Genomic DNA, 25,707 nt, shown 5'->3' on the forward strand with positions numbered 1-25,707 from the left:
ATATATATATATATATAGAGAGAGAGAGAGAGAGAGAGAGAGAGAGAGAGGGGGGAGGAGAGAGGATTGTCGCAAGTCACAAGAGCCACGAGAACCAAAAACCTTATGTCTAACACTGCCTGTTCCACAATTGCTTTAATGGTGAATTCTCTGACGAACTACAACCACTTGTACCCCCTAGACGTTAATACCTCCGACAAACCCGACATGCAGCTAAATTCCACCCCTACACAGTAGAGATCCCTAGGTGTAAGAAGACCTTCTACTCTAATAGTTTCTTCCTCAGAACTGCTAGACTTTCGAACTCCCTTCCGGGATACTGCTTTCTCCACTGTACTGACATGCAGAAGTTCAAGTGTAATGTGAAGTAATGTCTTGCTGCTCAACTTCCTTCATAATATCCCTGCAACTTATGCCCCCGATAATAGCCTCCTACTTCAAAGTGGCACTGTGCCTTGTTTGTGGTGAAAATTGAATAAAAATGGTTCGCCCTCAATTGGGCTTATCAGTCAGACACATCCCAACTCAGAATTTGAAACCTGAGTCTCCTGCATGTTTAGATAATTTTGACGTGGAAGTATAGAACAGTTTATAATGTTTCTAAATTTTATTTAGAGATTGTAGAATCTACGAAAATAGTGAGGTCCACCCTTCCAGGCTTTGATAATCTGTTTCGGATGGAGTAAGTATGTCAATAACAAAATAAATAAAAATATGATATAATGCATTATTTTATATATTTTTTACATTTATAATCTAAATGTGCTTAAGATGAGAAGCATTTAACTTCGAAAGGACATGACTTACAGAGTTTTTTTTCTTTCTTTTATGATCTCCCTTTTATTGATCTGATTATGTAATCAATCTCTATGTAACTTTTAATTCTAAAGTAAGATTTAGCAAACATGCCGCATAATTAAACACAGAAAAAAAAACACTATAGAAAGAAGATATTAGATATAATTAAGTTATTCACGGTAGAAAAAAATGAAAAAAAGAACCAAACATAATCAAATAAAATGCAGATTTATGTACCGTTTACTTGGAAAGCTCAAATACTCGTACGTAGTCAACGTCTAAGTACAACTCATGGGCGCGAACTTCTTATTCAATTTTGCGATAAATTTGGACAGAAATATTTAACCCAATCCACCTTAAAATTGATTTATGCAACAAGAGATTTACAGTTATTTTACTGGATGACTGATTAATCACAAATGCAAATTAAAGTCTACATGGATAGCATACGAAAGGATAAAATACAACTGTTAAGTGAGAAACACAGAACGTGAACAGGGGAAAACGACTGCATACAAAAGTAAGTTTGAAGGGCCGCCCCCCCCCCCGGTTCAAACAGCTATTCTTATATTTAGTGTTAGTTTCATCAGTGATTTACTACACAATTGTTAATTTTTTTTTTTTTTTACTGAAGCGTGTTTTGGTCTTGCTCGTTGTATACTCCCTACAAAGCTGAGCTTTGCCTTCTTTCCCTTTGCACCAAAATCAATACGGTCTATTTCTGAAATGACATTTTTTTTTGTCTGCGGTATGTTGGTGATGCTCTGTAGTTCTAGATCTACTCTCTGGCAGCATCTTTTCTCTATGAAAAAATTCATTTACTGCTGACTGCGCGGCCAGGCGTTTTGTAAAGGCAATACTACTCCTTGAGTCTCTTTACTCGCACTGTTCCACCCTAGTGCCCTATTTATTCTCCATAGGAATGAATACTTAGTTTACTTTCGCTCGGGTAACATGATGCCATTCTTAAATAATCACACATTCGGACTTATATAACACTCGAAAAAGGGGCGCTAAAATCTTTCGTAGGTTATAGCAATTCTTTCAATTTTAAGCTTCAAATGAGTTTGCATCAATTATTACATAGTTTTTCTAAACTCGTTTTATTAGTTGCCAATGTACGCGTTCGTGCTAAATCTCTTAAATATTGTCTTAACTGATAACTCCATATCCTTGCGTACAAAATTACATAAACGCTAGTGAGAACGCAGAAATTCTGTAAAAAAAAAGCTGTAAGCGGATATTTATTTCGTAGCCCATATTTACTTACCCATCTGAACAAACTTACGATCTTGTTACAGTTCATTAACTAACAATTTTCTGGTCGAGTTACTTGCTTGTTTAGAAAGGCAAGCGTGCTGTTCGTAACGTCGATGGACGAGTCGTTAATTTTTGAAACCCTGCATCAACTCTTCGACTGACAATCCGTTTGTTTTTACTTGTGTATATTTGTTGATATACAAGATGAGCCTAAAACTATCCTTAAATGTGTTGAATACTAGCACCCAGTGTGGCGTTGCCCAATCGTAGAAATCGCTTACATAATATTCATGCAAAGTTCGTATTACTCGATTCTCTATCAATTATTGTATTCAATATATAGAAACTTCAAGAAACTGTCTTCGATGCAATAAGTTAGAATTGAAACGAACATAGCGCTCCAACCATTTCTTGGGAAATATTAATTTAAAAATAAACCTTATTTACCAAATGTATACGCACGCTTAAAGCATTTTAAGTAGACTTACGCCTGCCAAGTTCAAATTTCTTTAAATGTTAACAGTAGCTTTTTTTTTTTTTTTTTTTTTTTTAACACTTATTCAAGCAGGTTCAAATCCGCTATACCTCAGCGTCAAGGTCTCTCTAACAATAATTGACGTGCGTTTGACCCAGAGCGTTCTTAATTTTATATATACAAATTGGCACTGGAAAGAATAAATTAAACATTTTCGATTCTTTAAATTATTGCTTTTAATTTGAAAAGATTCTCATTTAACAAATCTTGTCTGTAGATTTGTCTAGTCTACCGTTGCAATTTAGATTTCAATGTGCTTATATTTTCAGTTTCTTTCTGCTTTCTTTTTATGACTTTATTTTGTATAAAACGCTAGCGGCATTTACCCTTGGTATATAACCGTCTACATCCGAAAGTGTTTTCAAATGGCTTTTAAATTCAAAAGCCGTCCTCAATCACATATCCCAGTCGAGGAAGATGACGAAAGGTTTCTGCAATTCCTAAAGGGATTTCCGCGTACTATACTTTGAGCGCCAGGTATTCGTTAATGGTCACCAATCCTGTACTGAGCCGGCGCAACTTCGCTTAACTTAGATCTTACTATGACCAACGTGTCGACGGTTATATCGCTTTGGACAACTATTTTTGTCTGATTTGTCAAGTGGTAACGGTATATTTACCTACGGTTCTCATTAAATTTTTTTTCGAATTTAATATTTACGAATACACTCGTACTCCTTAAGCATTTTGCTAATGTTATTTAGGGATAAGGATCTTTATTACCAAAATTTTTAAATGGGACATAATTGAACGAGTATGTGGGGTGAAACTTAGCACATCTACCAGATATTTCTAATTCTTGGACGAATTTTAACATACGTAATGTTATCTGACCTGCGTTATTTTAAAAGATGGATCTACACAAACGCCATGCATATATACATTGTGGTTCTGTTGCTTTGATAGTCACGAATGTAATTTTGATTTAACCAATGGAAGTATCACGGTCTTGAAGACACTATGAAGCAACTAAAAGGATTTTGAATACGACTGATTTTACTCGCATCTTTAACTGCAGTCACTGCACTGACAACGTTATGTTGGACTGGTGGTATTAGGTGAAATAAAGAGTAAGCAGCGACACTTGTCCTGTGGGTTGAGCCAGCTTCCTCTGCAGGGAGAAGTTTCGTTTTAATATCAAATTCACACGAGTCACAGACGTATACAAAGACGAAATGAAGTAATATTCGTGAAAAAAGGCCGTTTTAATCTGAAAGGGTTTGGTAATTTTGAGACCCTTTCTGGTGATGAATTCAGTAACCGTAATAACAATGCTTTGGTGTATAACCTCGCACTCGTACTTATTCGTTGCTCCCAGGTTTCATGAATATTCACTGACTTGTGTTCCTTTCTTGGTGATCAGGAAGCAGGCGGACACCGATTTGGTTTTAAAACGTTTAACCGAACAAGAGGCAAATCACACGGCTAAGTTCGGTTGTAAGATTGCATCGAACTTATATTGACGATATCTTAAAGAATTCCAGAAGAAACATCGACAACCATTACTAAAACAAGATATAAGAGTAATCAATTCTAAACTCTTTTTAACAAGCATTCCTGCATTTCATTCAACACCCTCTCTATAATCTCTATATGAATAAATGAACTCATTTTTTCCCGTCTGATTTTGACATTAATAGGATTAAAAATCAAGATAGTTCATGCAAATATAATGTACACAAACGGCAGAACAATATCTGAGGTGTGTTATAGGCTTATTTCTCAAATTCCTCGATAATCTTAGATTTCTATACTTTTTCTGCTGAGAAGTCACGGCCAAAATCGGTTAAGATCAATGGAAGTGGTAAAATATTTTTTCTAATAAATTCCTCCTCCCCCTGCCACCACTTAACACCGTTTGGGGATCGTTCACAAGGAACAGTTGAGAAAAGAACACCGGTTTGGCTTCGTAGTTCTTTCATGTGAAGTTATTTAAAATCACTGAACTAAGCTGCAGTGCTCTGTGGCGTAGTTGTTAGCGTGCTGGACAATTCACATTATATTTTCACGTTCGCGCCGACCTACCGTAGTCGTTTTTTTTTTTTTCCTAAACAACTGGAATGGACTTTTCTTGGTGGCCGAACTGTTAACGTTGCAGATGTTTGTTTTTTTCCCACTTTATTTTCCTACTTTTACTCATGCCTCCGGGTTTGAGCCTTCCTACTTACCTACCATAACATTTTTTTAAAACTCCCCCCCTCCGTCCCGGAAACAAACACTCTGGCAACGCCGGGTACCCCCGCTAATTTAATAGAAAAAGCAAAGTATTCAATACATTCTCTATCTTCAACTGTCAATTTCCTCATTCTCTATTTAAATGCCCAAAATTAGACAAATTCCACGAGTGAAGTTGATCGTTAACTGATTGGAACACAATACCGCGGAGCTGCTTTCCAACAAACTCTTGCAAATAAATGTAGCGGTTTTCCTAATAAAAATACTAGTTACAATTACCGATCATTAGTTTATTTGACTCGATACTAATCCATATACTCTAATAGCCTTTGCGCCTTAGTAAGCGGTGACCATTTAGTAAAAAAATTCTACATTTTTAGATTGTGCAACAAGGGACATATAATCTTACTAGCGAGGGGTGCGTTTTTGGCCGGTCGTAAAATACACTTGTATATATACTTTAATTTTTCCAGATTTCGTATATATTATAGTCGTGATTTTAAAAGTATTTTGGTGCCATCGGCTGGACTCGAAACAGAAACTGTAGCATTCAAATCTAGCGATGTTACCACTGTACATGCATGATTCGACTAAAAATAAACTATTTTTATTTTAGCTTTTTTTTTTTTTTAAATCTTATTTTATTTTTGACCACTTAATATCTTAGCCAGATAAAAACACATAAACTGTCCATAAAAAGAAACAATCATTTTAGTCCTTTAGCGTCGCTCTGGACTTTTAGTTTCGGAGGACATAGTTCGAAAATATGGCCACACAAGCAGTCTTTTGTTAGCTTTATTAAAGAATATTGCATGATTTGACATAAAAACCTTGTTCAATTTTTTTGTATTTGACGTTTTACATGGTAGAATTGCTGAATTGAAGTGGTCACATTTCTATTTGCAGGTGTGTATAATCAGTGTTTAATTCAGTGTAGATTTTTTTTACCGACGCATTTCAGAGGAACATTACGTAGTTCCATGCCTGGTTATAATTAATAATTATAATCGAGTAAAAATAGAATGTATTTAATCTTCCTCGTTGACCGTATATGTTGAAGACTTGTGCGGTTTATTGTGATACTGTCAGTTCTTGCTTGAACTAAACTTAGCGTACTTTTTTTAATCCAAAATGCCATAACGCAATTGTAGGTATCTTAATAATTCTAACACGTTTATCCGAAATTTAATTTTGGAGACTATGCTAATTTCGAAATAGCATGTGAACACGTAATGTTTTCACCCGAAATGCGTTTATTAATTTGTATTTATTGCGGACTATCCTTATCTTTTCTTAATAGTCCTCAAAAAATAAAAAATAACTCATCTCAATGAATTCCAATTAAATAATATACGAAATGTTTGTTTAAAAGCTGTTATCTACACACAATTTATAAACATTATGTAGTAAACTTTTATTTATTACTAATCGCGTAATTACAAGTTGTTCATTCCTTGTGGCTGTAATTTAAATGTTCTTGTAAAATATTTACATGATATCTTTATATTTTTTCGTTTCACTATGCTACCCCCCTAAACTTTCATTCGTAAGTATTTTATTTACTTTTGCAAAGATGACAAGTGGCAAACGCACCAATTCTTATATATAATCAAGAATGTAAGACGTGTACAGAAGTTTATTCCTCTCCATTACTTAGTGAATTATTCAAGTACTAGTTTATACTACAGTGTATATAATATATTTGAGAACGACTGTGATACAATCTACAGGAAAAGCCGTCTAGCTCATCAACTAGCATATTTCTCAATTTTCGGAATCTCGAACTGAACTCGAAATTAATCAAGAGCAAATTCCTCCTAGAAGTCTGGATACCTATAGGTTAGGTAATAGACCAAATGGACGAGTCCTTTTACCCCACATTTAACTTCAGCGTGTTTTCAGATTTTTACACTTTGTAAAACTTTTAGGGAAAAGCAGAGGTAAATGTTAAAATATACCATAAATAAATACTAGCATAACCAATAAATTTCTTTAGTACCTGGCTTATTTTAGTTTTCTAAAATGCTTTTAATTTAAAAATCGGGTTTTACGATTTTGCAAACAAGATGGCGGCCTCTTTTCTTCACGGGGAAATAAACTTGCCACCATATTGTGTACAAAACCGCTCATAAAACCCTAATATCTGAGATTAAAAACTACTTTAAAACTCATAACTTTGGCAACATTTATTTATTGCGAACTAGCAAGTCGCCCGACATAGCCTTGTCATGAAATACGCTTAAATATATTTTTATTAATGTAGATTTCGTAATCCAATCCTATTGGACCAATATATAGTAATGATTCAATAAGGACTTATGTGCCACTACCGAGAATCGAAACTAAAACATTTAACATACGATTTAAGTTCATTTGACGTTAGTACCTGAGCTATGAAGACATTTTTGCTGAGAGGTTAAATCAAAACCTGCACCAATTTCTATTACGTTACTCATGCATATTCTTTATGCCATCATTTGACCTTCACTTGGCGAATTCCATTTTAATTCTCACATTTTTGCACGGATTTTTCCAAGCTAATGCCTAAAATTTCACATGTGTTCAAATACTCTATTGTCATGTAGACCAAACGGACAGTGGTTTGGCAGGCAGTAATATATATATATATATATATATATATATATATATATATATAATGTCTGAGAACTTATGGAGTTAATTAAAATGCATGTTTAACAGACTATAGAAATTCGCTAGATATTTTGCAGATGAATGCAATTATACTATATATATATACATATATATATAATAAACGCTGTTTTCTACTTTTTAAATAAATAGAAAATGCGTTTAATGAATTCTATTACACAAACCCAAATAGAAGTAAACATTTGAATATCTTTTTTTTTTTTTTTTTTTTAATGAATACTACCTTTAAAATAGATCACAAGTGATATGCAATCCTTATGGATCGAACCTCTGACTACAATTCGCTCATAGTGTACCAATAAATTAGAAAGTGATTTTTATCGGCGAAACAACCATCTCAAAAAATGAGCACCTCCGCGCGTACAATGTAATGAGAAACCACTATCTCGTAGTTGTAAGAGTAAAACAGATTGTGTGAAAACGACAGCAGATATATTGCTAAATACTAATTTATTTTTTTTTGTTTCAGATGGCTGAGGGTGTGGCAGATAACGTTTGCCAATATTCTATCCCAAACGAACGGTTAATATACGATTTGATCACTAAGAATAATCTCCCCGAAATACGTGCGCAGCTTGGCCCACTAACTAGGCATCATCGTCAATTAATTGTCTGCAAAAAGGTTGAAAATAAAACTCTTCTCGTGCACGCTTGTGGACACGGATTCCGAGACCTCGTGAAATATCTTTTGGACGAATGTGAAGCTGATATCTCTGAAGTTTGCACTCATGGTTGTAAAACACTATCACCATTGCGACTCGCTATGGCTAACCAGGACATTTTAATGCTGACTTTGTTGCTAAGGCGTGGAGTTGTCGCTGCTAATAAATCCGAGGCTAACTCTTGTGTTAATAACGCTTCTATTAAAAACTACCTGTCTACTGCATCGATCGTGTGGAATTACACAGACGCAGCGTCACCCTTACGCAGCTTTCCGGATTATCCGAGGTTATTTATCGGGTCTAACTATGCGTATATTAATAATGATGATCAATTTTTAAAAGCGTGTGAATATGGGGATATGAGCGAGATAAAAGACTTGCTGGCAAATGGGATTTACACAAAAGTAACAAACGATTCTAGCGAAAACGCTTTGTGCATAGCCATCTTAAAAAGAAAATCCGACATATCGCACTTCTTGTTAAATTATAGAGTATTTACTGCAAAAGATTATATCCGAGCTTTGGAGTGGTGCGGAGCAAAATTTATATTTTCAGCAGGCTTTGAGAACGGTATACAATGTTGGAAGAAATCGATAAGAATTCGAACGGAATACTCTTTTGGCGTTTCTGACAAATTCGATAATGTATACAGGACAGATCTGGGGTTAGAATTTAGTAGGGAAGAACAGGTCGACCTGTTTGCGAATGATGGACATGTTCGTATCCAGGCATTGTTAGTTTTTTTGCGTTTGCTGTCTCCGTCCAACAAGGCTGTTCATATTGCATTTGCAATGGTCGCCCGTGATCCCGCATTTAACGATTTAATTCGACCGTTGAAGATCTTGGGCACACTTGCTGACTTCCCCGACTTTCCGAATAATGATTGGATTCCCCCGCTACATTCAGCTCTTATCACCATGGAAACTCTGTTTCGCATTCATTTTAGAGGCGACACATCAAACAAGGATGATATTTTAATGGGTTTAAGACAACTGCTGGAGTTTATTAAAATAGTTAATTGGAAAGTGTTGCTGCGTCGTCGGAGACCATTTCACCGGGCGTGTTATATAAACCTTCTACGGCGTGTGCTTAATAATTTAATCTACCTCACACGATTTAAATTGACGACGGAAGACAAAGCTTGGATGAGGGATCCTATTTCTGACGTGCTAAAATTGCACCCAGATCCTTATCCAACCACATTACTCCATTTGTCGATAGAGGAATCTGCGCCGTATCCTATCATTGCTTTTCTTGTCTGGCTATCGAACGATGTTAATTGCACGGACTCTGTAAAAAACACGCCCATGCACGCCACCTCCCTTCTACAGGCTGATAAGGGTTATATCCTTCGTCTAGTGAACTTGTTAGTGGACGCGGGTGGCCATATTGATGCAGTTAATAAATTCGGTTTCACCCCGTTCACTTCATTGTCAATAAAGGGTGTTATTAAAAACCCTTTAAAATACATTTCATTAAAATGCCTGGCTGCTAAGGCCGTCGGAGATAATAACATAAGCGTACCTGAAGATTATCCCAAAATCCTTTCTCCATTCGTAGAAATCCATAGAAAATGAGCGACTTGTAATATTACGATATTACAAAAGACAAATAAATTAAAAAAAAAAAAAAAAATACCAGCATGATACGTCCTATACCAACAAGACTAATCTTTCCGTGAACTTAATAGCACACGCGCGCGCTTATAACTGAAGTTGATTTATTTGATACAGCCATACTGAAAACTATAACAAAGGCAGTGCATTTTGAAGTTAAATTTTCCAGACTTCAAATGTTTGACCTTTCAGAATATTCCTGAGTACAACATTTGAAAACGTTCAACATTTTTTTAACTTATCTTCTAAACTCGTATAGAAGACCCTTCGCAGAGCTTAAATATTTTATCTATTGTTACTCCGTTAAATTTTGTCTTGCGAATTTTATGTTTAATTTTTATTCCTGGGATGAATTTTTATAAGACATGGCGACTTTTTAAAAAATATATATTTTACATTATATAGTTGTCATGCGCAAAAAATTTTGAATTCTTAATCTCTTGGATATTTCTGCAAAACTTTCTCTTTTCAAGCGAGTGTTGACCTTTGCATAACACTCGTCTCGTGTGATAACAAACTCTTAATGGGTAAGTAGGTTTTTCTAATATATTCAATTCTACGGCATAATCACGTTGACACACCGGTTCCCGTCGGATCACCGAAGTTAAACCAGAATGAGCATGGCCAGTCCCAGCTGGGTGACAATTTAATAGTTCCAGTTGATGTATGTGCTCTCTGCTTATCTCAGCATCGTTTCAAGTCGTCCTGGACCTTTTTGCCACTGGACACAAGCAATGCCGATTTAGGAGAGGTGTGGTTGGAGACTGCGCAACTCCTGCCACAATTACACGCGCAGATGCGAGCCTAAACAGGGGCATCAATTTTCAAGCCTTTCTTGTTTTTTGCTCTTTAAACAAATGTGAAGACACTGCGATTTTTCTACAGGGTGAAACGATAAAATCTTAGTCCTAGAAAAGATGACATCATTCCATTTCCGTTTGATTAAACCAGATTTCTTTTTGTTGCAGACGATCTATTTATCGGCCAGTTATGTACACATCCGAAGAGCGATAGGAACCATCTATCATGGCTGAAAGTGACACAATACCCCACGAGGGAGATCGGAGATGCGCCACTTCACAGTACGTGCTCTCTACCGATCCAAGTTATTAGAACAGGATTGTTGCTAAACTCCTCAAAATGCAAACCCGGAGGATTAAACGCTTGAGCGCATAGCTCGAAGTTTAGTTACAAACATGGTCTTTGATGTGGTCTCGTGCGAGGGCCATATCATGCCACCTCACATGCTCGAAATCGACTTGAAATTCAACTGGATGTGCTGAAGAGTATGCTGATCCTCTGATGCAATCGGGTGGCTGCTGGCAGACCCTGAGTGTGGAAGAAGGATTCGTCGCCGGCCCAGGAGTCCAAAGAGACTCGGGCTTGGGTTCAGAAAAAAAATGCTACAACTTTATACTCTTCTCTCACTGGCTTCCTCTTCCCTCGACCCGAACCCGCTGGACTATGTTGTTTGGTCACATGTCGAAAACATCACCAACATAGCCTCCCACAACATCAAAGATTCGCCGAGCTCCCGCCGGCGCTTATGGAACTTGCATGTTGCCAGTTGTGGGCACTATTGAGGTGGTGATTAAGGCTGAAGGCAGCTACACTGAATGTCAGCTCTGTAACATAAGTTACCTGAATTTCTTTTTTCAATCAGTTTTAAGATATAAAGCTGGGGTGTTGTCTTTAACGACGATGGATTTATCTTTTCATTCGGTAACTGTACGTAAACTGGGTTGCCTATGGTTACCATCCAAGAGCGAAGAACTGGCTACTTCAGGTCGCTGTCGCAGTGTCCAAGAACACGTGACTTATAAATGAGTTAAGAATAGGACTTATTGAATGGACTTCATCTTTTTATGAAAACTTTATCGATTAAATCCATATATGCGTCTATACGTAAATCAATTTTGCACATAAAATAGACGGAGATATTTAATTTTTATATAAGTATTTTTTTTTTAATTTAAGATAATTTATTCCCAAAAAATGAAATATTTATTCAAAAAGAATTCAAAAATTTAATTTTAAAAAATTTCTTTTTATAAACAATAATCAAAATGTGATTTCTTTTCAAATGAGGCATGAAGCCAAAAAGGATATGGGTGGGGACAGGAGTCATTCACTTGGGCTATTAACTATATTTGCAGTCATCAGAATACAGCATTCACTCTTCGGGTTTGTCCTACCTGAAATCCCCAGATGAGGTGAACAATATTTACTGTGTGTGGGTGGGTTTATTTTTTTTTATCTAGGAAATGTGTTTCCAAATATATTTTTAAATTTCGTTTTCTATATTTGGGAAAGGAATGACTCCATGTTATTAGTGTAACCAGTTTGTTCAAGGTTTTGCGGTGACTTGGAGAACGTCATGTTCCTGAAGGATTTCGGGTTATTTCCTCCTCCGACACTATGCCGACCATGAAAAACTTACTAGAAGTCATCGATTACAGACGTTATATCTGTCTATCGTGATAACATAACTATGGGCCGATACACTATTTTATTCGTCTATCAACACGTACGACCTTGCTTATCGGAGTTTCTGATGCACATTCCTCCAAATTTCACAAGAGTTTAAGTCTGACTGTTACTATGATTATACTTTGATTTCTTATAGATCCGGTTGTAAGTTGACTGTTACACTTAATTTTAGTAATTCATAAAAATTAACCTGGAAATAAATATCCGGGTCGACATTTTTTTTCCTTTCACAAAGTCAATTATTACTATGACTTTCGGTACCACTTTCTAAAAAGGTTTCTCGCTGTCGTATGCTTATTTTACCTGGCAGCGTTTCTTTCTCCGACCGCATGTCTGTCTAAGTCGGACCATTCTCCTCCTCAGGTTTTCTTTGAGAGAAACTTTCTCTATCCGATCACGTTTCATTTTTTCTCCTTTTCTCTTATCGCACACCTTTCCTAATTTGCATATCTGTGTTTTTTTTTTTTTTTTTTTTTTTTTTTTTTTTGGGGGGGGGGGTTCTTGAAGTCAGCCATCCGTCCCTGCTGCTGCCGTTTTTTCCACGCTCTCATATGTAATGTTAGGCGAATCTTAGAACTGTTATCCGGGCTGCGATCTTAAATCGCTGCGTGTCATGCAATTGAGTGGTCCTGGATATGACTTTAAACTCTATCCAGTGGTGAGGCCAAAGCTTGCCGGCTTTGGGGCGAGTGGAGCCACCCTTTTATTGCCATTGCTCCCAGGTCCACTCTAACCCGGAATGGTAGTACCTGTTAGGGTCCCAACTATGGATTAAATAGAAACCGACGTGAAAACAACAAATATTCTATTAATTTTTCAAAATCTTTGGATTCGGCATTAAATAACCCTTTGACATGCGGTAAAACAAAAACACCCCCCCATACAGTTTCGGTTGGTTTAACCAGGAATATTATTTTTAGGTAGTATGCCCATCATAGAAATATGTATTGTGGTAAATGATTAAGTGTCACATACATCGCGTCACTAACGGCACCCATATTGTTTACACGTGAACAATTTATTTGTTCAGTACTTAGACTATTTGATTTCCACTCCTACCTAATTAAAACCGTTTTAATGCTACAAGATATTTTTGTGCTGTCAGCCAATTTAGATGTTTTTTTTCCTAATCAATATCCCCTTTTTCTTTTTAATAGCTGTATTTCACTAATAATTAAAAAACACTGCCCTATTCTGCCTTCGTAATGCAATCATGTTAGTAGCAGTTAAGAATGTGTAGAAATCATCGTTTGACTGTTTAAGCGATCTTGTTTGGTAAGAGTTTTAAATATGTCATTTTTCGGGTCAAGATTCTGATTCCATATTAACGCAAGTATATACCGAGGGACGTAATTACGTTTATCTTTGATCGGGAATATTTTTGCAACAAAACAAATGTTACTTGTGTATTAACTGAATCTGCTTAAGATTTCAAGATTTTATTTCAATCACTTCTAACGTTGCAGTTAGAAACAAAACAAATTCCGGTTCGGCATTTTTTCATTTCTTCAACAATTTTTTAATTTTTTTTTTAATCGTTACTCTCCCTATGTATATACTAATTTAAAATATCTCGCTGCCACATGTCCATCTATACTGATTCGCGTTTCTCCTTCCTTTGACCCATTCTCGTTCTCAATTGTACACATTCATATTTTCCGACCCCCCCCACCACCACTTGGTGTCATTTTTATTTTTTGCCGCGTCAACTCTCGCACACTGCATACTTTGCATATGCGCTGTTTTCGACTGCTGCTGCTAATCTCTCTGCAAGCCATCCAACCTTTGCTGCTATATTCCACGCGCTTATATGCACTGTTATACATGTTAGGAAGATTGTTTTCGAATTGTTTGTAATGGAATAAACGGATTGTAATTTTTTTATACGTGATTTTGTTTTGGAGCTTTTTTAAAAAAAATTTTTTTAACATTAATTCTTATTTCAATGTTGAATAAAGCTCGGTTTTATTTTATTTTTATTTTTAATTTAAATTTTTTTCATTTGTATTTTAATGAAATACAGGGTAAATTTTGTATTCTGTGATATACTAACGCATACATATACATCGAATCACATTTTACAGGGCTCTTACCTAATTTGTTTCGAATAAACTGGATTAACGGGATTTGTGGAATTCCAGTGACCTTTCATATGTAATCTATTGCAGTTGGGCATTCTGTGAACGTGCAACGTGACTAGACCGCGATATTATTGCAAATTTTGTTTAAATCGTAAAAGTATTTCAGTAATCTTGTTTTATATTTTATTCATTAGTCATGCTCACTCCCTTACAAAGCATATCGCCACTTGGACGTAAAGGGGTAATATTTGGGGCCATGTCTAAAATAATATTAACAAGATACTTGTTTTGTAACAATTTAACTTCTGCATATCAGTACGACCAGGGAAGCAGGCCTCAAGAAAGGGAATTCCAAAGTCCAGGTATTCGAGGGAAGAAACTTAGAATAGAAAGCTTCCTGGCATTTAGGTTCAACAACGGGGAAGCGATAAGATTTTATTGCTTATCGGTTTGTCGAACATGTACATCGAGGGGGTACAAGTGAAGCGAGTTCATCAGAACACTCCATTAAAATATGTGTAAAACAGGCAGTGATGCAACATTGCGGCGATGAGACAGGGGCTGGAGCATAGTTGATAAAGTGGAACTGATTAGATTGACAACTCCTTTTTCGAAGAGGGAGAGACAAGTGGTAGATGCACCAGCCAAGATGTGGCAACACTACTCTATGCATGGGCGTATGGTCGCTTTGTAAAGGTACAGGATAATCTCAGGCGTGAGTAGTCTTCAAGCTCGATAGAGGGAACCCGCCTACGTTGCAGCAGATTTTGCAGTGTCCTCTGTATTTTCCAGCTGATATTGTCCGCAAATGTTTGGCCGAGTTTTGAAAGTAGGTAGGGTACTATTTATCATGGATATAAGGGGTCGGAGAGGCGTCTTGTAATTGTTAAAGGAGAACGGCTCAGTTTTACTAGCATTAAATGTTACCGTCCGTCTGCGGCCCCCATTTCACTATTGTCTGGAGGTCATTTTCTAACTATTCTGCCATTATCTTTGATTTATGTACATCAGTTCTTCCCTCATGCGTATTATAGAGCGTTGTATCATCAGCAAATATACCCATCTCGGACACCGTATTATCAGGGAGGTCGTGTATCAATATTAGTTATTTTTTTTTCTCTGTCGTTCTCCTTCAAGTCAGGAGTGTACCTTAATCGATCAGGTCTCGATAGTATAACTGCAGCACTAGGTGTATCAGAATGTTTGTAGGAATTTTTGACACCCCTAACACGAAACCGCAAATAAAATATAAAACACTCGTAATTTCTCTTTTTTTTTTTTTTTTTTTTTTTTTTTTTTTTTTTTTTTTTTTTTTTTTTTTTTTTTTTTTTTTTAACGGTGGGTTGTTTATTTTCTTTATGGATTATACTTCCAAAATAAACTATTAAAGTTGTATAAAACGTAATAGAAATATTTAAAAAAGACTAATGAAATTAATTGAATTTTACGAGTTCAGTATTTTTCAATTTTTAAACTTTAAAAATCTATCAATTTTTCTATTGATTCTGTTTTTACGGTATTTTCAGGGTCAATGTGAAATTTTATGCTCTTTCAATAAAGCGAATATAATATCTTAGACAAACGTTTTTTCTTAATTCACGCCCCCCCCTTTTCAAATGTCTATTAAAAAGTAAATAATTAATTTATGTACCAAAGTTTTATATATCACAAATTGAAGATAAAAGATCAATAAATAATATATTCAAATTTAAAACAAAAAGTATTGTTTTTTAGAAATTTACCTGTAAAGTTGGAAGTTTAAAACCATTAAAAAAACACACGTTTGTTTTTTGTTTTGTTTTTTTTAACGAAACCTTGGTCCTTGCTCCTTTTAATTGAAAAAAAAAATTAGGGCTTGAATTACATTTTTCAAAGGGTTATAAGCTTCGAAAGATAGCGGGTAGAATTATCCAATAGTTTTCACGAAATTTCTGACACTGCTAGTGCAGCACTATCCTTAGATAATAACGCAAACATACGTGTTTGGTGGCTTTAATGTCCACAATAAAAATTGGCTTAGTTTCTCGGGTTACTCAGATGCAGTTGGACGCTCTACTGATAGCTTCTCTATAGCCCACTACTTCACATAGAACTTAATGTTTCCAACCCGCCTACCAGATCGTTAGTGTCGTAATATAAAATTATTACGGTTAATCTCCAACATTCTCATAGGAGTCTGGTAAATTTTCCACTGTGAACGGTACCCCCTTACACATCATTATACCTCTTTAGAACAGATACTACCCTTGATTCCTTGACAGAAGACAAAGGCATGTTTAGTTTCACGTACACCCCAAAAGTTACACTTTTTTTTTTCTTTTAATTTATTTATTTTTTTTACATTGTGTCATTGGTGATCGGGAGATCCTATTTATTAAAAAGAATGTGATAACAATATAAACCTTATATTAGCGTCTCTATGTACTGATTTAATACTTGTATGAACCGTGACACACGCACGTACGTTAAAGATATTACAGTATTGTTAAAGATACTACGGTATTAATATATAACAACTAGTGTAGATTATGAAATTAATTCTCTTCAATTTTTGGTATTACTGTACTGGTATCTCACGCCGTTATATGCCATGCGTGGATCAATTTAATCAGCCAACAAGAATGCGGCATCAAACTTGATTAGCCAATAAGAAGCCGAGCAGACAAATTGGAAGAGAAGGTTAAGTAATCATTTAAAATTAACAACTAAAAACAGTTGAGTAGCACACGCCAATTAACTATGATGGATAAATTAGTATAGATAAAATTTAGTTATTTTTAAATGATTGATTAGCACACAGCGATTTCGGTTTGACGGACAAGTCAGTACACAAATCGGTGCTACTCGTAGCGTACTGCAATACCAGCTTAAATGAGGTGCAGCATCATTGCCACAAAGATTCGGAAGAGAATATGAGGGTGGGCTTGGCGCATACCGTTACCGATTTGTGGAACACACCCTAATTCCCACTTTCAAACTACTTTTTAATCAAGCGAGAAAAAAAAAACCCAAACAATTATAAAAACTTCCGGCGTTTTTAATTGTAATTGGTGTCCGATTAATTTTGCGTCTTTGCATGTTTAAGAGTTGCCCGGTATATTCATTCAGTGAGTTATGCGACGGGCAAACTTAGTTAATATTTACAGAATTCCGGTTCGTAATTTGCACTAGTTTGTTGAATTAATATATAAACACGATTCATTCTAGTACTATTTTCCCCACAGCATTATACAAGTCTTTCTACAGAGTCGGTTTATTATTTTTTTCTAATCATGTCATAATAGTACAAAATGATTGATTGACGTATATTGCATCAAAAGCAATAACAGAACCAAGCACACTGGAAAACGAAGGTAAATTAGCCAAAGAAGAATTGTAAAAAGAGCTACAACATTTCTAATGCAGAACTAGTAGCGCTGCAAAATAAACGATAAGCTAAAGCTAGAGAAATTAGAATTCATTTAAGAACCAATAAATGTTTAGCGTGGATTAAACGAATTGACACTCTCCTCTCCAGGAGGGAAATAGGGTATTTAGCAGAAAGGACTACAACGAAAAAACGAGCAGCGCGTGCGTGTTCCCCACTCTGTGAGATGCCAACATAAAATTGAAGAAACGATGACTGTAAGAGTGTAGGGGTAAAGTCTTCATTTTTATTTTATTTTTTTTTTTTAATAAATGTTGGGGCATTTGTAACCTCTTTGGAGGTCATGAGAACGCCAACTCCCAGTGAAAATGGACTAACTGCACAGTTCCACGCCTTAATACATGTATATTTAAATTCAGTACCATGGAAAACCACTATATAGACATACACCGTTTTTGTGTAATATGAAAAAAGAGCTCCAAAAAGGATTTAAGTCCTAGAGGGATGCGACGCAGAATTTTGCTCAGGTTCAGCCATACTGAATTTATACTAAGAACAATGGCATCCACATTTTGGCCAAATTTCAGGAAAATCTAATTCATCGGGCAGTTTTTTTTTTTTACCTCTTTTGAGCCCCTGGAGACGACGAATCACAGTGTAAATTAATAACGGTGCAGTCTCAAGTCTTAACACATGTATATTTGAGTTGACTACTGTGAAAAACCACTATATAGTCAGACATATCAAGTTTTTCTTGAGAAATATGAAAAAAAAGAGCCACAAAATAGTGCGTTTCTAGCACTGAAAATCCCCGGAGACGCCAAGCAAAATTTTGCCAGGGTCACCCATACTGGATTTATATTGAGACTAATGGGCTCTACGTTTTGTTCAAGTTTCAGAAGAATCTAAAGGATGGCTTAAAAGAAATGGTCCGAAAGTGTCATTTTGGGGCATTTTTGACTTCTTTTGAACTGGGGATATAAAGGGAATTTTCGCCTAATCTTTTTTTTTTACTGTGCACATCTATTTAATGAAATACAATTTGTGGAAAAAATTCAGGAAAAACTAATGGACGGTAATCTTGTAATCGCAGGGAAGCACTGACGCCACAGAAAACATAGGCTTCCTCTCCAATAATTCAGAGCACTAATATATACAAGAAAAAATATTACCGTAGTCAAAAGTTAACTTTATACTAATCTGGCTCATTTATTTCGGTTTTCAAGTAGTTTTATTGCTCTTTATTTAATCTAAAAGAATTCAGTTTTTCTGACCGGATTTGAAAAAAAATGGCAGCATCTTCTTTAGGAAAGGCCAGTCTCGTTTTGACTTCATGGTAAAGTCCACAGGTGCTTCGACTTAAATGTTACGAGAGTACGCAGCGTAATATAAACACCTCGCCATGTTTAGAATTGTTTCAGAAAAATACCCCCTATGGCTTTCGAGGTGAGGGATGTTTATTTATTTATTGTATATATATTTTTTCGTATAGTTGTGTTTTGGCTTCTCTGCTAAACTGTAGCAAAATAAAAATTGAATTAAAGTGAATAAAAGCAATTGCAGAAGAAAAAGTAAGCATGAAGATGCAAAGAGAAAACTGTTTTTTTTTTGTTTTTTTTACAAAGGATTCACAAAGGGGCCACTCGAGTATAAGTTTTAATGAGTGTACAGTAGTCAATGGGACAATATCGTAGTAATCGTTAGTAGTGGAAATTTGTTGAATTAGATTATTTAAGGAGAACGGCTAATCAACTATTGTTTATGTTGGACTTGAAGACGACCATATTGTAGTCAGCAGGCGTACAGTTCTAAGAAACATTTGTTCATGAACCTACGTTTATGTTTAGGCACAGATAAAAAGTGGGGGTATTATTGATAGTGGTTTTACTTAGACGAAGGGGGACCATAGATTGGAGCTCAGACGAGCACTTACCATGAAAATAACGAAAAAGCATAGATAGGCCAGCAACGTCCCTTCTGTGGAAAAGATTTGACAGACAAGAGAAAAACGCATCCCCCACTAGATTACAAAGTATATTTTGAACTGTAAGGACATAATAAGGTGCTTCTAGCAGCTCCTGACCAGATGTGGTAAGAATACTCCATGCTTAAGAATGAATGAAGAAAGTCAGGAGAACGAATAGAAGAAGGATAAAAGAACAGCACAGTAGCACCACGTTCCGGGGTTGGGATCGAAAGATGAAATCACCTTATGACAGGAACTAAGCAAAATTTTATACAGTACATATTAAACATTAGTAATAATATACAGTACAATATATAAGACACATGTATATAATCATATAAGATTATAAATGACAACGTAAGGCGGGGAAAATAACGTAACCAGGGTCCGGTAAAACATAGTCTACCACATCGTAACCTGAAAAAATATATCCTAGGGCCAACGTATCCCGGAATACGTTGTATGGGAAACAATGAGTAAAGACACATACAGGGTTAATATGGGTTCACAGAATGTATGAGTGTAAACTTAAAATGTTCCAAGGCAGAACTCAAAGTGCATATGTAAACACCTTTTTACAAAAAATACAGAAACAAATATTCTGTTGATACGAAGTGCAAGATAGCTAGCAACACCACAATATTTGTAGGCGATATCAAGAAGATAAATTGAAAACTCTACCAAACACCTCCGCCAATTTTGGGTTTAAACAATTGAAATTTTAGATATAGGTTGCTTTGACATGGATCCAACTTTATAAATTGAGTTGCGCCCAAAACAATAAATGTAAAGCGGTCAAGCTAGGGGTCAAAGTTAAATAAAAATTGATATCTGCGGTCTCTACCAAATTACTCAGAAAATATCTGACTTAAACATTTGAAATTTTACAAAAACGGTATTCAGAGATATGGCAAGCTTTTGAATTGGTTTGGGTCGAAAATTTGAGCTACAAATATATAAATCTATCTATGTTTCCATGTCTGCCTAAAAGTTTCGACAGAGGCGACGGATTTTCACAAGATCAGTATCGTTTTGAAGCTTGACGCTTCAGACGACAAATACGGAAAAATTGGCAAAAACACATTAATTTCTCCATCTAAACTGTACACTTTTCTACATGGAGGGGTGCCTTTTTTCGCCGACATTTTCGGAAGTCGTCATCTCTTTTCGATTGTCTAGCCTTTGTTTAAACCTATGTCACTTCAGGTTTGGCGGTGATCGTAACAGCAAAGACGTCCCGTTTTTTTCTCGTTTTTTTTTCTCCGCGGTACAGGTTCAAGGCTGCCTTCTTGCTACCACTGTTTTTTTTTGTTCAACACACGCCTACAAACAGATGGGCAACGCCGGGCACCCGTGCTAGTATATATATATATATATATATATATATATATATATATATAATAATTGAGAAGACTGAGTTACCAGAAAAGTACAAATGTTTGTACCTACAGTTCGGTATCTTCACTCGAATAAAGTTCTCATTATCGCAAATCGAACATATGGAAAAATGGTGCAAATTATATACTGAAGGATGTAGTTTGGTTTACCAAGAGTATTTAACAACTCAGCATTAGTTGGAAGTGAGAGACCATTATTGCATCAATTGGTGAAGAGTACGAGATGTCGAAACTTAGCACAACATAGATGCTACCTCTCTCTATTGACCAAGAGATTTAAGATGATGCACTTGAAGAAGGAATAAGCACAAAACGGACGTGGCCGAGACAACTCTTAACATATTACGGCACGTTGATACGATTGATGCTGTATATGTTGCAAGTGGACTGGCACTGCAGAATTTAAGACATTTTTTTTTTGCATTAGGAACCAAAGACACAATATAGATTTTGATTTCAGTGAAATAAACAACAAAGACAAATATACACCTGGGGTATGTTGTCGACAATATATTTGTGTTCGCTAGGAAAAGTGCGTAAGACATAATCACGTTGACACACCGGTTATCGTTAGATCACCGAAATTTAGCAAGGTTGAGCATAGTCAGTACCAGGGTGACCAATTTTGGAATTCCAGAAGTTGTATGTAGAAGAACGTCGACATCTACCTTCAAGAATTGCCAAAACCTAACATCGTCATCTCCCCTACCGGGGATATACATGCGGCAGGGGATCGATTGTTAACTTCATATTCCCATAGAACTTCATCCTTTGGAGGAATATGATTAAACACGAATCAGGTTAGTTCCGTTTCCATTTAAGAAACGTATGTGGTGAACTGACACATCGGATAAGAGAAAATGTGAGGTTTTGTAGCGAGCAAGAACCTCTTTTCTGATAAAATTGACTTATGATGAATTGCGTTCCTATGTGAATCTTGTACGATGGAAATTAGACAATGATGATGAAGTCAAATGTAGGGAAAGGGTAACTATCAAAACATTTCTGTCTAACGGTCACAAAATCGATACACATGAACGAAAAATAAGTTTCAAAATAAATAATAGGCTATTCTATTAGAAAAAAAAACAGAAGATAATTGAAAGAGAATGACAAAAATTAGAGAAGACCAAAGCGATGAACTTTCATGGTCCTTGAAGAACATGCATGGTGAAAAGTTTCTTAACGACGCAGTTAACTAGGTACGTGCTAAATAAATGCCGATGCTCCAAATTGTATAAACATTTTTGCTCCTCCCTTTACTTAAAAATAACCCAAAATCAAGAAATTAACCAATTTTAATACCATCTTAAGATATCATGCAATAACGATCACGGAATATAATAAATCCATTATTTTTTAATCTAAAACTTAGTGGAAATGTATTATTATTATTATTATTGTTATTATTATTATTATTATTATTATTATTATTATTTTTATTATTATTATTATTATTATTATTATTATTATTATTATTTCGGTTAAAAATATCCTTTAATAAAGTTATGGTTTTCAGTAGTAAAAAAATAATGCATGAATGTATTTTTGCCTTTTTATGTAAATAAAGCATCGTGAATTATAAAAATTAAAAAAAATATTTTTTACAGGAATATTACGAAAATGCCCCTAAATCAATCTAATGAAATCGATATAATTTAAAAAAAAAGTTTCTCGAACAACCGATATAACTATTGAATTAAGCATAGTTTATTTAATATTTTTACATAAAAAATTATAATTGCAAAAAATATTTATATTTTTTTGTTAAAATTACAGATTTTACATAAATTTTATGTGTAAGATTTTAATATTTTCCTTTCTTGCATGAATCTGAAACTAAATATTAATCAGAATGATTTTCCAGGACATTCATTGTCAAGACCAAATATCAGCTGACGTTATATTATAAACAATCACAGACGGATCTTCATAAACGACATCATCATCATCATTATAATAATAATAATAATAATAATAATAAGAAGAAGAAGAAGAAGAAGAAGAACGATCGCATGGGGCTCCGGATATATTGTCTGTAAGAAGGTTGGTATGGACTCTGCTAGAACATGGTTTGAGGAGGTGGCTGATGAAGTGAGAACAAGTGAGGATGGCAATGTAGAGGTATGGTGGGGCAAAAGTGTCAGAACGACCAAGCAATTGGAACATAATAGTGCGGAGTTGGTCGTCATTGGCAAGGTCTCAAAAAACTGGCAAATTGTAGAATTCTCAGTACCCTGGGACAGGAACGTGCGAGAGAAGGAGAAGAAGAAGTGGAGACTGATGCTCTATTGGGTTTGGAGAAAAGGCGTATACACGGGGTTAAAATACCAATAATCCCAGTTGTAGTTAGTATGCTAGGAGTAGTAACAAATCGTCAGGAATGGCAATTGAAAAAGCTACGAATCCCCGATGTTTTAGGCGGTCTTCAGGCCTCTGCTATTGTAGGTACCACTAATATCCTTAGGAAAACCGCTGATCTTTGAAGCTCCTGGTTTGGAGCAGAAATAGAGGGAAGACCTCTGGAAATGAACCCCATTTCTTTTCAGAGAGAGGTTGATTAACGAAATTACTTTTTATTTTATTTATTCATTTCTTTATTTGCAAAGTCTTCTGTTCTGCACACATCTTTAAACAGCGTCATGAATTGATAATTGAGCACCGGACATATGCTAAGTAGATATTAATATGTCCCTCGTACCTATTCCCCTTTTTTTCTTTTTTTTTCAAAATGGAGAGTAGATAATGCAGTAGATGCGTTATCGGCAGCTCTAGTTACTCTCGCTTCTCCTTTTTTGTCTCTCAATCCTCATTCAAATGAGTGATTTTTCTGACAAAAGGGTGAAGAAAAAGCTGCTTACCAAGTCGGTAAATTTTCTGTCCCAATGCCCATCCTTGTGGCCATGTAACTAGTAAGGGTGCTGCAGGTAAACGTTTCGTCTGGGCTTACCTTATCCTACTGATAGTCAGAGACCCGAACCCCGGATTAACACCTAAGGGGGCTGTCCTATCAGCAGGTGCAAAGTACTGGGGCTGCTGTATTGCCATTTGGTGAATGGATTCTGGACCATGCAGTAGTCTCTCGATGTCATACTAGTGGGTAATTGTTACGGCTTTATCTTATCATGTGCTACATAAAAATCCTCTCATTTTCTTTCTTACTTTTCCTCTCTATACGGCTCTAACCAAGTATGCCCACCTGTTCCACAAATCCCAAAACCTTAACATGAAATATCTAATTAAAAAAACAAACGAAAAAACACGAACAAGCCTAGAACCCCATCTTCCAATGTAGACCCCTACTGTCATGTCTCCTTCTCCAACATCAGGGGTCTACGTTCCAACCTTCCAGAGGTTGAAACCCAATTACAGGAGAAAAAACCGGACATATTCTTTCTAAGTGAAGCTGAAATAGGGCCGACCACTTCCCTAGATAAGTTAATAATAAACGGATACTCTAACTTAATATCTAAATCTGACCTTAAAGATCGCCATGGGCATGTAATATGTGTCTACATTAAAGATGGCTTCCCGTGTGGCATGGATATCTTAAGAGAAGACCCTAATTTACTATATAAATGTGCTTCCGGGTTGCACTTGCTTACAACACAGAATATTTGCCCTCTATCGGCCCTATAACAGCGGAGTTACTATCTTTAAGAGTATATCTGATAAAATAGACCACATTCTGTCTGCACATCCCTCGGCTAACATTCACATCTGTGGTGACTTCAATGTCCATAACGTAAAATGGCTGACCCACTCAAATAAGACTGATGATGAGGGGAGGTTCTGTCATGATTTTCCATTGCCTATGACCTCAATCAGATTGTTCGCGAACCCACCCGTGTGCCCGATACTACCGGTAAGTATGCAATCCTTCTAGACCTTTTTCTCTCAACTTCCCCTGAGCTATGTTCATGTTCCGTTATTTCTCCTCTAGGATCCTCCGACCACTCCGTTGTATCAGTTAAGATAAAAATGAAATGTAATAAGTTCCCAGACGTACCCCTCCACCAGACTGTATACCGATACTCCATGGCTGACTGGGGTAGCTTCCGAACATTCATATCTGATCTACCTCTGCATTCGATGTTAAAAGAGGATGCGTCCTCTATAGTATCAGACCTAATCAACGAACGGTTAATTGTAGGCATAGACCGATTCATACCATCTAAAACAATTCCAACACAAACACAACAGCCAGCCATGGTTCTCCCCAGAATGTGCTGCTGCCATTGTTCACAGAAATCACTTTTCCATAGCTACTAACGTAATAGATGCACTGAAACTAAAGCTGCTTTCAGGAACGCTAGCAACCACTGTAAAAGAGTAATAAAACATGCAAGAGAGCTATATGCTCAGTCTGTTAAATCCAAAGTAGCTGATCAACGGCTTTGTTCTCACCAGTTTTGGCAAATAACAAATAGGATCCTGAACAGAAGTGTGCGCTCTATCCCAACCATTATCAATGGACCAGACGTAATCTCGTCAGCATCAGACAAGGCCAAACTATTTTCCAAGAACTTTGCAGCTAATTCTATCTTATGAGACGAAGGCCATCAACTCCCAATATTTCTTTCTATAACACAGAAGACGCTAGGTAACATACAAATATCTGTGCATGAGGTCGCCAAGCTAATCAAGCACCTTGATTATAGTAAAGCAACTGGCCCTAACGGCATCCCAA

At 36.0% G+C, this 25,707-nt stretch overlaps 1 protein-coding gene across 1 annotated transcript; it reads left to right on the forward strand.

Annotated features, from left to right (window-relative positions):
• Window positions 1–1,189: 1,189 nt before the first annotated feature.
• LOC145254705 (protein fem-1 homolog C-like) lies at window positions 1,190–12,396 on the forward strand. Its single transcript, XM_080113373.1, has 2 exons — window positions 1,190–1,318; window positions 7,908–12,396. Exon 2 carries the CDS (start codon window positions 7,908–7,910, stop codon window positions 9,675–9,677), a length of 1,770 nt encoding a protein of 589 aa, XP_079969499.1. The 5' UTR covers window positions 1,190–1,318; the 3' UTR covers window positions 9,678–12,396.
• The last annotated feature ends 13,311 nt before the right edge of the window (window positions 12,397–25,707 follow it).

Source organism: Euprymna scolopes, chromosome 30 (genome assembly GCF_053919585.1).
Source record: "Euprymna scolopes isolate OS-2025 chromosome 30, ASM5391958v1, whole genome shotgun sequence".
NCBI lineage: Eukaryota > Metazoa > Mollusca > Cephalopoda > Sepiida > Sepiolidae > Euprymna > Euprymna scolopes.

Excerpts from the sequence above, each read along its gene's own strand:
- LOC145254705 (XM_080113373.1), top strand. The coding sequence starts at position 7,908 with ATGGCTGAGGGTGTGGCAGATAACGTTTGCCAATATTCTATCCCAAAC.